The sequence below is a fragment of the Cuculus canorus genome, chromosome 26 (assembly GCF_017976375.1).
Source record: "Cuculus canorus isolate bCucCan1 chromosome 26, bCucCan1.pri, whole genome shotgun sequence".
Taxonomy (NCBI): Eukaryota; Metazoa; Chordata; class Aves; order Cuculiformes; family Cuculidae; genus Cuculus; species Cuculus canorus.
In genome coordinates this window covers 194,998-205,139 of record NC_071426.1, presented here as the reverse complement: position 1 = coordinate 205,139, position 10,142 = coordinate 194,998, and the positions used below count along the sequence as shown (strand labels likewise).

Below are 10,142 nucleotides of genomic sequence, written 5' to 3'. Positions count from 1 at the left end.
GGACTGGGGGATGCAGGGTGGCAGGGAGGGGGTCCTGTTGGGACTCTGTGGTGGGGGCAATGCATTTGGAATGGACTGGGGGATGCAGGGGTGGCAGAGAGAGGGTCCTGGTGGGACCTTGTGGTGGTGGGAGATGCAGGGGTGGCAGAGAGTGGGTCCTGGTGGGACCCTTCCGTGGGGGGGGATGCAGTGGGGGATGCGCGGGTGGCATAGTGGGTGTCCTTGTAGGACCCTGCCGTGGGCGGGATGAATTTGGAATGGAGTGGGGGATGCAGGGGTGGCGGAGTGGGGTCCTGGTGGGACCCTGCTGTGGTGGGTGCACTGGAGATACAGAGGGCGATGAACCAGGGCAGTGCAGGTGGGTAGAAAGAACCAGGGCATGGCTCGATGGGCACTGCAGCTGCTGGGGTCTGGTCAGCTTTGCCTGGCTCCTTACAGCTGTGCAGGCAGAGCTCGGCACTGGGCAGCACCTTCCCTTCTCACACCTCTCCCATCCCTTCTCTGGGCACACATTTTGGGCAGGACCCCTCTGCCCTTGCACTCCCAGCCCCCCACACTCTGGGTTTCTGTTTCCAGCCACTTTCCAGCCGCTAAACTTTGTTGGGATGTAAAGAATGTAATTTATCGGGAAATCACTGGCCCATACTTGCCTTTCACTGCTACTCTACGAACGACATATCTATAAATATATATATAAATATGGGTTGTTTTCTGACTGGACGACAATGATTCACTTTCTCTGTTTTGTTAGAATTAATATTTTATTTGCTAGTGTCGGAGAATCCGCGTGAGAGTGATTTTTTGCTTACAATTAAAGGTGAAATGGCTTTATCCAGCCCTGGCTCTGCCGCTTTTGCTTTCCCCCCAACCCCCCGCTCCTGGCTCCGGATCCCTGCAGATGGCGATGATGCTCTGAGAAGGAGCCCTTCCCCGCCTTCTCCTCCTCCTTCCCAGCCGGGCTGGGCTGTGTTGGGGACCCGCAGGGCGTGTGCGAGCCGAGTCGAGCTAGGATAACGCTGTCCCGGTCCCATCCTGGTCCCAGTCCCAATCCCAGTCCTGCTCCCACCGCAATGTGAACGCTCCCGCATCATGGCCAGGCAGAGAGGTACAAGGGGCTGCGAGGGGGTGGGGGGAAAGCTGTGGAGCGGGTGGGAGCCTGAAAAGGGGTGAAAAGAGGGGGAGAAAGAGGGGGTGCGGGATGCTGAGGGGGTTTGAGCACTCGTGGGGTGCGCACGGTGGGCAAAGAGGGGGTAGGAACGTGAAAAAGGCGTGAGAAGGGAAAGGAGAGTGTGAAAAAGGAGTGAGAAGGTAAAGGGGAGCGTGGAAAGGGGTGAGAAGGGAAAGGAGAGCGTGGAAAAGCAGGGAGTGAGGAGGAAGGGGAGAGGGAGAGGAAGGGGAGAGGGAGGAGGGATGGGATTGGAGGTGGAGAAAGAGAGGAGAGGGAGAAGGAGAGGGAGAAGAATGAGGGGAGAGAAGGGAAGAGAGGAGGAAGAGGGAGAAGGAGAGGAAATTGAAGATGGAGAAGGAAGGGAATGTGAAGTGAGGTTGTAGCTTGGGTGCTGGGGAGGGAAGAAGTGCAGCAGGAGGTAAGGATGAGGTGTCTGGGTGTCCCTGGACATCGTGGGGTGCCAGTGCAGGGTGTGGGTTAATGGAAAAGTGCATGGGGCATTGTGGGATGGGTGCTGGGGAGGGAAGGGGTGCAAGGGATGAGGCGCTGGGTGTCGGGGCTGGGGGTGTCAGAGCATGGTTGGGATGGTAGGTGCTCCTGAGGTGCCAGTGCAGGGTCTGGGATGCTGCAGCTTCTGCCAGCACCTTCTCTGGGTCAATATGGGGGTGCAGCAGCTGCTGGGGGAGCACCTCCGCCCTCGAGCCGTGGCCCGGAGCCTCCCTGCGGTGATGGGTCACGCTGTGGCCAAGAGCAGCTCCAACCTTCTCTGAGTCATCCCATGCTGGGCGAGAGCCACCCCCAGCGCCAGAGCGGGGTCCTGGGGTGTCCCCTGGGGTGTCCCCAGGATCCTGGAGAGTCCTCGAGCCTCTGCTCCACTCTACACCCCACAGGGTGCACCCCTTATTGCACGGAGACAAACACATGTAGCTGTGGGGCAGAGATGCCCCCCTGGATGGCCCAGGTGCTGGCATCACCCAGGGCTCGTGCCCTTCCATGGCATCTGTCTCCATCCTCCTGCAATGAAGATGCTTGTACACATCCCATTGGATCAGGGTGCTTTACTGGGAGACACCTGTGTGTTTTAGGGGGCATTTTCCTCTTGCCCCAGGCAGCTGATTTTCATCTTGGCTGCTTTCCCTTGGCCCCAGCAGCTGGCACGGTCTCATGGATGAAAGCAACCCCTTGCCTGCTGCACCCCGGGGTGTGGGGATGGATGGCCGGGCATCGCTCCTCTGCCCCAGAGAGGGCATCGGGGCCAGCTCCGGGGTGAGCACAAGGCGGGAAGATGCAGGGAGAGTTGAGGGGGTGAGTGGACCGAGATGTCATTGCCGAGGAATTTGGCCTGGGCGGAGGAGAGGAGAAAGGGAGGGGAAGAGCCAAACACACCAGGGATGGGGGACACAGGGAATGGACTCTGTCCTCCGCAGACTCACACTCTGCCCATGGGTCCCTTCAGCCCAGCCCCCCCAAGCCAGACTCCAGGGAGCTGGTCCACCCCTTCCATTCCTTTCTCTTCCCCTCCCCAGTTTCCAGGGAAATCCAGATGTTTGGGCCTCATTCCGGCACTGCTCAGCCTAGCTGCCCTGCCAGATGTTTCCTCTCCCCCTCGGGCAGGGGTGTGCACTCCCCAGCTGGGGACACCTCCAAGGGGGATGGTGATCCTTGCACGCCGGCTCCTCCACAGGAGCTTCTCCCAGCACACATGGGACCCGCTGGCTCCTTCCCCTGCCTCTCCCAAGGGCTGCCGCTGTCCTTGGGGGTGCATCACACTCCCACCAGCATGGAGTGATGGGGGACGCTGCTCTGATGAGACCCCACCTGGAGCCCTGGGTCCAGTTCTGGAGTCCTCAGCACAGGAAAGACACGGAGCTGTTGGAGCGAGTCCAGAGGAGGCCACAGAGATGATCCGAGGGCTGGAGCACCTCCTGTATGAGGACAGGCTGAGAGAGTTGGGGTTGTTCAGCCTGGAGAAGAGAAGGCTTCTTGGAGACCTTAGAGCAGCTTCCACTGCTGAAAGGGTCTCCAGGAAAGCTGGGGAGGGGCTTTTGATCAGGCATAGGATGAGGGGGAGCAGTTTAGAGCTGAAGGATGAGAGATTGAGATGAGATCTCAGGGAGAAATGTTTTGCTGTGAGGGTGGGGAGGCCCTGGCCCACGTTGCCCAGAGCAGTGGTGGCTGCCCCATCCCTGGAGGTGTTCAAGGCCAGGTTGGATGGGGCTTGGAGCCCCTGATCCAGTGGGAGGTGTCCCGGCCCATGGCAGGGGGTGGATCTGGATAGGCATTGAGGTCCCTTCCAACCCAAACCATTCCACAATTCCATGATATGTCAGGGCATGGGGGTGCCGAGGGGCATCACCGGGGGTCACTGGGGCTGCATCCCACCTGGTTGTGCCTTCACCGGGGTTGTCCCTTTCCAGGTGGGGGTGGCAAGAAGGGAACAGAGTGGGACAGCATGGGGGGAGCCAGCAGGGCCAGGTCCCACACCAGGAGGCAGCGGGTTTCGCCAGCAGGTCTGCAATATTTTATCCCAGCTAGGAGCAGGGAGCGGAACCTGGAGCAGCCAGAGCAGAGCAATGCAAACCAGTTCCAGATGTACAGAAGGAAGGAGCTGGGAGGATGCGGGCAGTGACTCGGAGGGGACCAGGGAGCATCTGCCTGCTGCTGTGGTGGCAGCCGGAGGTGCCCAGAACAAGGGAGCTATGCGGGTGTGGGGCTGGTGGTCTGTATGGTCCTGCTCTGCCACGTGCTTCTCAAGGAACGCCTGCACAGACCCAGAGCTGGTGGTTTGGGGACAGAGGGACCCTCTCACCATGCTCATACCCCTCTGGGCCTCCCCTACCTCAGGGACTGTGGGCAGAGGCAATGCTGTCCCCTCCTTCTGTGGGATTCCCATCTTCCCTGGCCAGGAGGCACCAAGCAGCTCCTTATCCTGCCCTGTACTAGCATGCCACAGTTGAGGTCTCCAGCTGGCCCTGAGCCCCGACCCCACTCCCTGCTCTCAGAGTGAGCAGTGGGTGAACGCTGAGCATTTTTGGCATGCCCAGAGCATCCTCCATCAGCTGCTCCAGTGCCGCCTCCTCCTCCTCTGCTTGGGAAGGGCAGCACGCTGGGCTGCAGCCCCCAAGCCACGGCTCCCCTCGCCCAACATGGAACAAACCCGCTCTGTGAGCACACACAGAGGACCCTTCAGGGCTATGGGTTACGTTCCCCCTCCCCATTCTCCCCCGTCGCCCCAAGCCCATCAATAGTGGGATTGTGCGGAGCTGGGGCAGGTGCTGGAACGAGGGCATGGCTGGTGGCACGGGACATGGAACCCCCGCTCTGCTGGCCATCAGGGAGCTCAGGGGACAAGCATCCCTGCCTGCATCCTGCTCTGGCAGTGTGGGATGCCACATCCCTGTCCCTTGCAGATCTGGACAAGCTGCTGTCAGACCTGCGCTCCTTTCTGCTCATCCTGGACCGGGAAAGCCTCAGCGCCACAGCTCGGGCCAAGAAGAAGTCGGTGGCCGATCTTCTCTCTCGGCTGCAGAACCCCTCGTGTGAGTACGGTTCTGGGGGATGGGGTGGCCCCCCTCCACAGTTAGCAGGGCTGTGACCGGGCGTTCCTTCCGCAGCAGAGGACGCAGAGTACATGATCATGCGCTGTCTCTCGCCTTCCCCGGGGACCCCGCAGGGCAGGACCAGCCCTGGTGAGTCCACACTCTGACCCACACCCCATCTCCACCAGCTCCTCACCGACCTGGCACGTTGCTGCCAGTCCTGCTTTTTCCTCCTCCAGGAACGAGGACGCTGGATGCAACGGGAGAGAGAGCCTGCGCGTGCCACCCAGCCAGCGCCCCAAGCCTGCACAGAGGGGTACGAGGGGGCTGTGGGGGTGCTGCGGGTCTGCAATAAGGGGACCCAACACCAAACCCTCTCTCATGCATGGGTCCAGCCAGACTGGGAACGTTCCCATGCTGCCTGCCAGCTCCAGGCAGAGCTCACCATCAATCCCTCAAGCAGCCTGCAATGTTCACCCTGTGGGCAGCACCTTTGGAGCACCCCTTCTCTCCCCAGAGCAAGGTGTCAGGTGTCTTGTTGCCATCTGATGACTCCTATGAGGATGCTGAACCCCTCAACCCTGGCAGAAGCGCTGGTGAGCACCCCTCTGCACCCTGTCCCCAGCACCCATGTGCATCCAGAACCCTGACACCTTCCTGGCTCTCAGGCGGTGCTGACAGTGACAGCAGCCACTACGAGTCCTACGAGGAGGATGAGGATGGTGTGATGGACCGGGCCCACTACCTATGGCGGCCGCTGGCCACCAGCCCCGATGCTGAGGCCCCCGGCCGCACTGAGGCTCAGCTCTGTGGCTTCCTCTGGAGGAAGCGTTGGTTGGGACAGTGGTCTAAGCAGCTCTTCATCATCCGGGAGCACGCGCTGCTGGTGAGCAGCCAGAGGAGGATGGATGAAAGGTGGGAGATGGTCCTCAAGCTCTACCAACCTCACCGTGCCTCTGCAGTGCTTCAGGTGTGCCACCGACCCGCAGCCGGTGCTGGAGCTGGACCTGCGGGGCTGCCATGTCGCCTACAAAGCCAAGCATGGCAAGAAGATGCCGCACACCCTGAAGGTGATGGGGACGGCAGGCGAGGTGCTGGTCATTGGCTTCCAGAGCCGACAGCAGACTGAGGACTGGAGGAAGGTTTGGAGGTGTTGCAGCTTGGCAGAGCTCTGCGTGTGCAGAAGGGAGGGGTGGGCAGGGAGAAACAGGGGCACAGTCCTGCTTTTCTTCATCAAAAGTGTTATCAAGCACTGGAACAGGCTCTCCGGAGAGGAGGTTGGCGTTTAAACACTGACGGTGTTTAAAAAAACAGGTAGATAAAGTGCTTAGGGCTATGATTTAGCAGTGGACAGGTAGGGTTGGGCTTGATGATCTCAAGGGTCTTTTCCAGCCTAGGGATTCTATGTTGATTCTGTGATGATGAGGTGGACAAGGATGGTGATTTGGGGACCCTTTCCCATCCTGAGGGTGCCTGGAACCACACTGCAGTGCTTTGCTCTCCCTTGGCAGGTGATCGAAGAGGTCAGCAGCGATGCCCCGAGCGGGCTGGCAGCTATCAGCATCCCAGCGTCCCCCTCCTCGAGGCTCGGCAGGGTGAGTTTCTTGCCTTCCCCGGCAAACTCAGGCACAGGAAAGGGGCTGCAGGGGTTGCATCCCAATTCCCTGTCCCCGCGGGGTGATGCTGGTGAGGGCTGCTTCGCCATGCTGGGGTGGGGGTCAGGGGATGGGGCTCTCTGCATCTCCATTCTCAGGCCGCTGGGTCCCAGCTCAGCAAGGAGGAGGAGAAGGATTGGTCCCCACAGAGCCCTGCCCGCGGTCCCCAGCCTGTGGAGGATGCTAAAGGAGGTGCGATGCATGGGGAGGGGGGGAGGGGGTGTCCCCGCACCCCACATCATCACTGATGGGTGATGCCACCTGCAGGATTTCTGGCAGTGCGGCTGCGCGGGCAGTGGCAGCGGCTGTGGTGTGCGGTGCGGCAGGGAGCCCTGCGCATGTTCCCCGAGCCTGGTGGTGCTCAGCACCCCGTTTGTGCCCTGCGCCTGGAGGCCTGTGAGGTCTCCCCAGGGGCTGCTGCTGGCTCCCCCCAGCATCTCCGCATCCACATCGCCCAGCGCGGCCGGGAGCTCGCCTTGCTGCAGGTAAGTGACCGCTGCAGCACCCAATGCCCCTTACCAAGGGGTTCCCGCTGAGCCCAGGCTTTCTGCCCCACACCAGACCCGTTCTGATGAGGAGAGAGAAGCCTGGCTGAAGACCCTGCGGGCTAGAGGAGGAGGGGAGAGGGCCAGCAACAGCCCCTGCACCGAGACCCCCAAGTTGGGCAATGCCAGTGGTTCCCCTGCTGCAGGGTAAGGAGGTGCTGGGTGGGGCACAGCTGTTCCCAGCCCTCCTGCTCCACTGTGGGCAGTAACAGGAACCCTCCTGCTCACAGTGGGCTGCTGCTGCGCCATGTCCCAACCCCCAACACCTACATGGATGACCTCTTTGAGAAGCTCCCATCGGCTGTGGCCCCTCAGAACGTCTACTCCAACGTGGAGCGGCTGCAGCAGCTGGTAACTGCTGCTGACACCCCCCAGCCCCTCTGTACAAGCCCCGGGATGAGGAGGGTGGGCTCCCACAATCCACTTGCCCATGGGCTTCTCTCGGGCTTCCTTCTGCAGCAGCAGAGCTTGGACCAAGTGGTGCAAGGACAGCGCAAGAGGCCTGTGTCTGCCCTGCCCACTGGTGCCTGCAGCAACATCCCGGGCCAGGCCGTGCCCTCACAGGCAGGTGAGCAGGGGCTGAATGGGGCTGGGTGCTCAGTCAGGGGAGTAGTGAGGATCCTATGGGCTGGGACAGAGGCTGTGGTTCTTCCTCAGGCCTTCCTTCTGAACATCCCTCTGCTCTTGCTCCTGAGCATCCTTCTGCTCTTGCTCCTGAGCATCCTTCTTCTGCTTTTCCTCCTGACCATCCTCCTTCCTCTCTTTCTCCTCAACATCCTTCCTCTGCCCATGCACTTCTGAGCATCTTTCCCCATGCTCTTCCTCCTTAGCATCCTTCTTCTGCTCTTCCTCCTCAACATCCTTCCTCTGCCCATGCTCTTCTGAGCATCCTCCTTCTTCTCTTCCTCCTGACCATTCTTCCCCTGCTCATTCTCCTGACCATCGTTCTTCCACCCTTTCTCCCCAGCCTCAGCAGCAGCTCTCCGGGGCAGGACTCCCAGCTTGCAGCAGGTGGAAGTGAGCCCCGAACTCCAGAGCAAGGATCTCTCCCAGTCTCATCGCACCCTGATGCTGACCGAGAGGAAAGGAGCTCGGGATGGGCTGGATATTCTCATCGGTAGGACCTTCTGAGAGGCTCTGTCCCTATGTCAGGGGTGCTCAGCCCTTGCCCAAGTAGGTGGTGGAGTTGAGGGATGCCCAGGCTTGGCAGTGCCACTGCTGTCCTTGCAGGGAAGAGAGCCTTTCCCAAGCTGGAGGAGAAGGTGGGGCAGCTGGAGAGGGCCTGCCGCATGAAGGGCAGGCTGAAAGCTGGCTCCGAGATGAACCTGCTGGCTATCGGCAAGTCACTGAAGGGTCATCTCGCCGCCACCGCCAGCTCGGCTGGCTCCGAGGTGGGGGACACGGGATGGGGCAGGGGCTGTGGGGTTCTGAAGGGTTCGGGAGGATAGGTATTGCCCTCTCTCTGCTGTTTTTCCAGCAAGCCTCGTTCCTCGCGCCGCTGTTGAAGCGCACGGCATCAGCAAGGAGCGCTTTGAAGCCATCCTCTCCTCCCCCAGTCATGATCGAGAGGGGAAAAGTGCTGCAGAAGACAAAGGTGCCAGCAGGGTTGGGCAGCATCAAGGTGAGCCAGGTACCACCCATGGGACATGGTGGGCTTGACGACCCCTCTCTGCTCCATCTCCAGGAGTGGGAGATGAAGTCTGCGCTGTGACCAGCACCCCTGGGGCAGCCCCTGCGATGCAGACACAACTGCAAGATGGGGCTCCTCTCAGCAGAAGGCAGGGCTGTGCGTGGATCGTGCAGGACCACCCTGGTATCTGGGTTTTTTTTTTAACCCTCAATATCAACGCTACACCTACACACATCTATTTTTCATACCTATATACACACATTTAAACTCTCTCTCTCTCTCTGTGGGTTCCCAGTTTCTCTGGTACCAGGACTGGAGGGCAGAGCCCCTTGCAGGCTCTGCTGCCTTCACACGCATCCCACCCGCTTGGGTTTGAGTGCAGATTTCTTGATTGCAACCTCATGAGCTGCTGGTTCTGTCCCTAGGGAGGGGGTGATAGCACCCCAGCATCCCCCAGGGACACCCACTTGCAGGGTGGGTGCAGGCACAGCCCAGACTGAGCAACTGGGGGGGCACACGGAGGGGTGGGGGCTGCTTGGGGCACAAAAATGCACCCTCCCTGGAGTCAGGGGGCCCTGGGCTGGGCCCCAGGCTGCTTTCCAGCTGCTGTGTTCATCATGGCTTGATTGTAAGTGTACAAACATATTGGGTTTTTTTAAGGATTAAAGGGAAAAATATCATAACATTTGGCTTCTACTGGGTTGTGTCACAGAAAGTGGTGAGGAGGGGGTCCCTGGGGTGCTCAAAGGGGGTTGTCCCCATCCCAGTGTGAGGTGGGGATGGGGTCTCTCCCCTTCCCAGTGCATGGAGGACAATGCCAACGCCTGGTGTGCATGGGGGGCTATTTCCATCCCAGGATGAGGTGTGGATGGGGGGGTCTGTTCCCATCCCAGTGCGAGGTGTGGATGGGAGGCTACCCACATCCCAGTGCAAGGTGTGCACTGGGGTCTGTCCCCATCCTGGTGCAAGGAACGGAGGTTCTATCCCCATCCTAGTACACAGGGGCCCATCCCCATCCCAATTTGGGGTCTATTCCTACCCTGGTGCATAGAGGTCCAACCCCATCCCAGTGCAGGTTGTGCATTTTGGGTCCATCCCCATCCCAGTCTGAATTGGAGTCTATCCCCATCCCAGTGCACTGGGGTTCATCTCCATCCCAGTCTGAGGTCTGAATTGGGGTCCATCCCCATCCCAATTCAACGTCTGTATTGGGTTCTATCGTCATCCCAGTGCACAGGGGTCCATCCCCATCCCAGTTCAAGGTCTGAATTGGGGTCTACCCCCATCCCGGTGCACTGGGGTCATCTCCATTCATGTTCAAGGTCTGAATTGGGGTCCATCTCCATCCCAGTTCAAGGTCTGGATTGGGGTCTATCCCCATCCCAGTTCAACGTCTGGATGATTGGTGTCTATCCCCATCCCAGTTCGAGGTCTGAATTGGAGTCTAGCCCCACCCCAGTGCACGGGGCGGGGGGAGGCTGTCCCCACCCCATCTCTCCCCTCCCGGAGCACTTTTAGTGCTCGGGGGTCCTTTCCAAACCCTCCTGCATCTCTCCATCCTCTCTCCCTCCATCCCCATCCCGGAGCAACCGGAGGGCGGAGGTT

General features: G+C 60.2%; 1 protein-coding gene across 4 annotated transcripts; it reads left to right on the top strand.

Annotated features, from left to right (window-relative positions):
* The first annotated feature begins 82 nt into the window (after positions 1-82).
* On the top strand, positions 83-10,062 carry LOC104068554 (actin filament-associated protein 1-like 2). 4 transcript variants are annotated; one of them, XM_054088882.1, is made up of 17 exons: positions 83-1,105; positions 4,579-4,707; positions 4,783-4,857; positions 4,926-5,023; positions 5,225-5,303; positions 5,376-5,593; positions 5,670-5,849; positions 6,219-6,302; positions 6,461-6,554; positions 6,630-6,847; positions 6,924-7,054; positions 7,138-7,258; positions 7,367-7,475; positions 7,875-8,024; positions 8,138-8,298; positions 8,385-8,501; positions 8,592-10,062. In XM_054088882.1, exons 1-17 carry the CDS (start codon positions 1,090-1,092, stop codon positions 8,616-8,618), a joined length of 2,007 nt encoding a protein of 668 aa, XP_053944857.1. In that variant the 5' UTR covers positions 83-1,089; the 3' UTR covers positions 8,619-10,062. The 4 variants fall into 4 exon arrangements, with proteins under 4 accessions (XP_053944857.1, XP_053944858.1, XP_053944860.1 ...); XM_054088883.1 differs by having other exon boundaries at positions 84-1,105; positions 4,947-5,023; XM_054088885.1 differs by lacking the exon at positions 83-1,105 and having other exon boundaries at positions 4,577-4,707; positions 4,786-4,857; positions 4,947-5,023.
* Positions 10,063-10,142: the final 80 nt, after the last annotated feature.